Below are 6,414 nucleotides of genomic sequence, written 5' to 3'. Positions count from 1 at the left end.
TGACAGATTTGCAGAGTGCCAGGCACAGAGCTGAAAACAAAGCTAATGAAGAAGCCAGAAGCTCTGAGAAGAAGCAGAGGGCTTCCCTCAGGTAAGGGGAATGAACCCTGGCTCCTGACAGCACTACATACCTGTGAGGAAACCTCAACCGTTGATGTCTTGCTTGCTTGTTTAATTTTTTAAAATTATTTTGAAATATAAGAATTATAGGAGTTTTCATTGTAGACTTAAGAGCAGATTCCACAGCTGGATACTTATATTAAAACATACCAAAAAAAAAAAAACAAAAAAAAAAAAAACAAACACAATTTTCTTTATCTATGAGCTCTTTGGAGGATCTGAATTGTCTTTTTAGATGCCATGTGCAAATAAATGAGGTTAATAGCAAAGTTTTTTGGCTAAAAGTGTCCTAAAACCTTTTCCACTCCATAGGAGCCATCTCCTGCCTTTCTCTGTCCTCCTTCCAGCCCATCTTTTTCACTCTTCAACTCAAATAGTGCCAAGTTTTGCATGGGCTAACTTGGTTACCAGCTCATAACCCAAGCAGAATGCTAACAGGTCATCTTGGTGTATATTTGACATATTTTAGGATTTTATGTTTCATAACAGAAACTGCTCATAAGGCAGAGGGAAGTGTGTGCTGAAATGTTACAGTAATGACATTGACTCATTAGTTATATTTGTTTCTTCAGCTGCAAATTTAAAAAAGAAAAAAACAACTTTTGGCTTTCCTTAGATTTAGGGATATTTGTCTGAATACATAGCAAATTTATCAGGAGAAGGAGCATTCAGTCTTATTGAAACTGACAAGAGAACAGTACCTCCCTTTTTTGGATGGAGAAAAAATGCTAGTGAGTTATCCCAGTCAGCAAATCCCAGTACAATCAAATTTCATATTAAAAGAAGAATGAAATTGCTATTAATCTTGTGTCAGCAACTCTGCACAGAATCTTCTACGAACTGAAGAATACTCTGTGGTTTTACTTGCTGGCCTAGATGTGGTGTGCAGATTCCCTCTGCCCATTAGCAAAGTTTTGCCCTGTGTGAATTCAATAGATTGGTTTTGTTTGATAATCTAGTGCAAAAATCCCCTTTCAGTTTGAAGTCCCCTTCTTATCCACCTTAAAGTCCTGGCTCTGCAAATGTAGGGTTTTTATGAACAGCAAGCATTTACGATTAAATCCATAGTCATGGAAGCATCAAATGTTGGGACAAAATGTTTGTCCTCATTCATTTGGTGAGAGGCTTTGTCACAGAACAAATCTGTGTCTTGAGCTGAGTAGATCAGCATCAGACAGTGGTCAGCAGCTGTCAGTTCTTGTTGCATCCTACTACACGTAGACAGGATGAAGAGTTCACACTGTGTGTGTTTCAGGCATGTTTGTGCACTCTGGCCAAGCTGACAACCCTCAGGAAAGCTGCTGAGGCTCAGGTCAGAATCTCACAATATTAATGCAGTTGCTTCCCCTTTGAGAGCAGCAATGAGAACTTGTGAGAAGTGCACACATTTCACATGTTCAGTCACTTAGGAATTCTAGGCAAGATGTGATTAATATTCAAGATAAAATGGATAGAAATGTTTTTGTCCTGAAGGTTGGGATATAGATGGGTTGGATTTTTCATTTGCTGGAAGCTACAGACAGGAGTTTTCACCTGTAGGGCTAATAAGAGTACCAAGATAAGTAGCTGGGTTCAAGGCTAGATAGCCTGGTTCTCCCTGGCTGACTTAAACTCTGTGTTCTCAGTGAGTGAGGCTCTCAGGGGATGTCCCTGCATTTTCTGCCCTGTGCTCCATTCCCCTTTCCTGCTATGTTGTTGTGTGCTTCGTGCCATCAGGATGACACATCAGCGTGGGAATTTCAGAAAGGACTTCCATACACTCCACAAACACCCCAGCAGATGCCATTTTTTATTAAAACCAGAACCATACCAAGCCCAAGCCCAGTAACAGCACTCTATTTTTACGCAGTCCTCCATGCACGGTTGGTGCCTGCCCAAGTCCTCCCATGTGTTTGCAGGACAGCACTGAGGGCCTGGATGCCAGACACTTCAGTTCTCAGAAGTCCTTGAAGTTCCCTTTGACAGTGGAGCACTTCTCTCACCAGAGTGTAATTGCTTCACTGTGTATATTTGCATGAATATTGTTGAACGTCATCTTGCATGCAAGAAAGCTATTAGAATGTAGGGCTGTGGCAGTACTGGCATATTTTTTTTTCTCTGTCTTGATGAGAGATTTAATTTATTACAGTAACAAAATAACAGGTTCCCTGTTAGCTTCATTTCCAAGAGCGGTGCTGTATGCAGTGTTGCTTAATTGTGTTGGATCAAACTCAATGATGTTTTTTCTGGGTTAGCTGTGAATTGTCTTCAGCACATGTGTTCAAGTCCCAGTGGTTTGTGTAGGTGATTCATGCCTGGCAACTGCAGTTAGGCAAGTTCTAGCCCAGAGATCTTTTATATTGACATGCTACAGTGCAACAACCTGTAAAGTTGTGTCTGATACAGGAAAGGTACTGAGTTGGTTAGGTATCCAAAATGTAGAGAATATCTGGACATTCTGGGGTTTTTTTTTATTTTTTGAGAGTAGCCCATGTCACTTTTCAAAGCTGACTAGAATCTTTAAACCTTACCTGCTTTCCAGGCAGACTCTCCTCCATTCAGGAGACTCTAGCTCTATCAAAGTAGAGCAAAAATGATCTTCCAGTTAGGTCAAGTCTTGTGACTTTGATAAAAAACACTGCAGACCAGTGTCTGACAGAGACACGAGGGGCCTCAGTTCTGTGATATCCCTGAACAGTACAAACTAGACCAGGAAAGCCATTTGTGCCAAAGCTCAGAGGGATCAGCAGCCTCTGGAAACTTGCAAATTTGTTAATAGACTAAAAGCAGAGTACTGGCCACCATACAGTACAGAGCCCATATTTAACAACTGGTGTAAGATAGAAGGCCAAATTCTGGTGTTAGGCTGACATCAGAGAAATAGCAAAGCCAATCTCCTGGTCTTGGAGACTGAATTGTCTGAATGACAAGCAGCAACTTAATCAAGGGTTTTCTGCTTATACTGTTTGTTATATTGAAAATATTGTTCATATTTGCAGACTTGCCATTTAAATTGCTGAATAAAATTGTTTGGCATTATGGGCTACAATACTGTAAACTTCTGCCTGGTTTTTTTCTGCCTCATAAATGAATGGTATTTCAGATATTCATTCTCAGGAAATAGTTCTGCTATAAATAAAATTGCAAAGCTGAGCAGGAAAAGGAGTTGAGATTCTAAAGTCAGTGTCTGATCTGACCTTATTAATTATATTTTGGAAAGCAGCAGTTACCTCTGAGTGTCCTACCAACACCTTCTCTTCCCAGTCTCTCTCTAGTTACTACACCTGTGCTGTTGCCTGTCTTTCTGAAGCAGGAGCACATGGACCTTGATCTGGATTACCCCAGCGCTTCCTCACAGTGGTGGGAAGGGTCATGAATCAAACAGCAAATTTTCTTTGGTGTGTCCTAATTGCAGAATCAGTTGAATGATTTGGCCCTAAGACAGAAAGAAATAAATGCTAGGAGTGGTTTTATTTGCTTTTGCACATGTGATGCAATTGGAAAGCCTCCTTTGCTTTGCAACATCAGGGCTGATTTATATGAGGGGAAGGAACAGTCAGTTTAGGCCTATCGTCATAGCAAGTCTGGTCATCCACAATTTCAAGTGTTTGTTGTTTCTTTGTGAGCAGCTCCTGTCACTTCAAAGGGTCCATTAGTTGTTGGTTTGCAGATGGTGATAAGGACTTTAAAGAAGTTCTGCTGGATTGTAATTTTGCTTCCTGCTGACAGATACCACCAGAGTGAGAACAATCCAGAGCAAAGTGGGTGCTACCGTCATTGTGTTGATGAGAACATTGAAAGGAGAAACCACTATTTGGATCTTGCAGGAATAGAAAACTACACATCAAAGTTTGGGCCAGGTAATTTAAGTTGTAACCTCATAATCTTTTATTTCATCAGTTGCATGTTCCATGTCAGGGACAGTGAATTGTGAAGCTGTGTGATTTGTCTGTAGTGACTCAATAATAGGACTGTGAATACTGCAAGATAATTACTGGTGAAGGTGGTATCACAACAGAGTGGCTAATGTGCTGCAAGGCTGCTTTGATGTACTTGTTTGTGTAGCTAAACTTGGAGCTGGGCCTAGGAGAACAATCTTTACATCTAAATTATTAAGTTTAGTCTACGGGTGAGGTAAGGATTGACTTTTGAATGTTGGAGCTTGTTCCCAAGATGAGACCAGCACATATTTTATACTCACTACTGACCCAAAAATAGGAGAATGTGTGTTTGTACCTGGAATTTTGGCTCTAGTCCCTACGTCAAAGAGATTTGGATTCTGTTCACTTCCCTGCCCTCTGCCAGGGTTTTACTATTCCCCTCACAGTTAATTTGATGACCAAGAGTTGGTAACATAAAGATTTTAATACACATACACACACCAACACATATGTTCAGTCTTCTCTAGATAGGTATTCATATTTGTGTATTATTTACTGGCCAGAATTATTAAAAGTAATTAAACTAGACAGCTATAATTGCATTCACTTCCTTAGGAAAAATTTGTTCTGCCGATAATGCTATCCCTGCCAACTGCATGCTACTAATTAAAACTTTGAAATACTAGATGACTAACTCAGCTTGTTATTTCCTAGGATCTCCTCCAGCAGCTCAAAAACATGACCCACCAGGCAGAATTGTGAATCAAACTAGATCCCGTTCTCATGAGCCTGAGACCTTCCATGCTCACCATAGAAAATCTCAAGTGGTGGATCCAAACCACATCAATCTGGCTGAAAGTTCGTATGCCAAGATTGCAGAAATCCAACAGAGGCTCCGGAACCAGGACTCTAGCAAGCACTTTGTGAGGTCTCCCAAAGCCCAGGGCAAAAATGTCGCCCCTGTGCATCCTGGAAGGGCAGTTAGAAATAAACCTTTTCAAGGGGTGCCCTTGCCCATGGCTTCCCCAAGTGCACGGGTGGGCCAGAACCTCCCGTACCTTCCCCTGCAATCCCAACAGATCCACAAGAAGCATAAGCAGAGGGCAAAGGAGAATCACCAAATGTGCAAAACCTTTCAGTCTCCAGGGACAGTTGTGGAAAAGGAACACGTGAGAGACCTGCCCACAGTCATTTTATATGAAGGCCAAGTGGGACAGATGATACAAAGACATGAGCACCACCACCATCACGAGCACCACCACCACTACCACCACTTCTACCAGACATAGAAGAGATCTCACCAACATCCTCCAGGAATCATCCCAAATGAAGGAAACGCATTCTTGTGATACCAGAACTAAGGCATTACTATGATTAATATTATCATTACTCCATTAATATTCAGCTAGCATATATTTTAGAGGTTATATGGAACTCTTGAAACTCACCCTATTTATATGTTATGAAACTGCATAGCTTACTCAAACACCTTGTGGATTTTCTTTTTTTTTTTAAAGTGGCTTGTAAAACAGCAAACAGCCATAGCTTTTTGAGCTGTGATTTAATACAGGTCGTCAACGCACTTCTGTACAAGTACTACTTCCACTGTACTCAGAAAGATACTTCAAACACTCCTGCAGACATCTAGCTTTCCACTCTGCTGTACGTCGGCTGATCGCACACAAGCCTTTCATCAGGGGAGCAATGTTCGAAGGGTTGGACTCCAGAGATACTCAGATAATGGAAAATACAAACAGCTGCTACCTCTAGTATTATTCAGATGTTATTTTCTTTTTATTGATTGTAATGTGCTACAGGGGGGAATTTTAATATACTGTGTTCATGTAGCCTGTTTGTGTTCACATCCTTTCAAATCATCTTAATTACAAGGAAATATTAGCTAAACTTGTCAACAGGGCTACATTTGTATGACTTAACACTTTATTTTCTTGGAGATTCTTCATTGACACAAGTACAGTCTGTTATATACTGGGTAATATTTAAATATACTTCTTTTATTTTTGGTTTTTCTCTTGCTTATTCTCCACTCTGTTTGGGGTACTATTTGAAAAGAGAAGGATGTGAAATGGGGTTTTCCAAAGCAGCACTAGACTTTAGTGCTTGGGCCATAAATATCATTCATGGGGCTTTGAGAAGGAGAGGGATTGATTGGGGGGGTTTGTTTTGTTTAAATCCACAGTTCTTTGTTTTGAGAAAGAATTGAGGAAAATATACTTTCTCACTTTAAATGTTGGCAAATATATATAAAATATAAATATAAATATATATATATAAATATGCACACTCTCAGGTACATTTTGTTGTGTTTTAGAAATCTGTGGTTTGAATATTAACATTATATTTGTTTTTTCCACAACAGTGATTTTTTAGAAACATATGCCATGGCATTTTCTTGGTGCCTCCAGTTTGAGTT

General features: G+C 40.1%; 1 protein-coding gene across 1 annotated transcript in view; it reads left to right on the top strand.

Moving 5' to 3' along the window:
- NKD1 (NKD inhibitor of WNT signaling pathway 1) overlaps positions 1 to 6,097 on the top strand; it is a 105,876-nt gene extending 99,779 nt beyond the window's left edge. Inside the window, exons 8-10 of the mRNA XM_041458809.1 lie at positions 7 to 91; positions 3,829 to 3,959; positions 4,695 to 6,097. Coding sequence (XP_041314743.1) covers positions 7 to 91; positions 3,829 to 3,959; positions 4,695 to 5,269 — 791 coding nt within the window. The 3' untranslated portion in view covers positions 5,270 to 6,097. The remainder of the gene's footprint in view (positions 1 to 6; positions 92 to 3,828; positions 3,960 to 4,694) is intronic.
- The last annotated feature ends 317 nt before the right edge of the window (positions 6,098 to 6,414 follow it).

Source organism: Pyrgilauda ruficollis, unplaced genomic scaffold (assembly GCF_017590135.1).
Source record: "Pyrgilauda ruficollis isolate IOZ18807 unplaced genomic scaffold, ASM1759013v1 scaffold13, whole genome shotgun sequence".
NCBI classification, from domain to species: domain Eukaryota; kingdom Metazoa; phylum Chordata; class Aves; order Passeriformes; family Passeridae; genus Pyrgilauda; species Pyrgilauda ruficollis.
The sequence above is the reverse complement of the archived record's forward strand: the minus strand, read 5'-3'. Positions and strand labels throughout refer to the sequence as shown.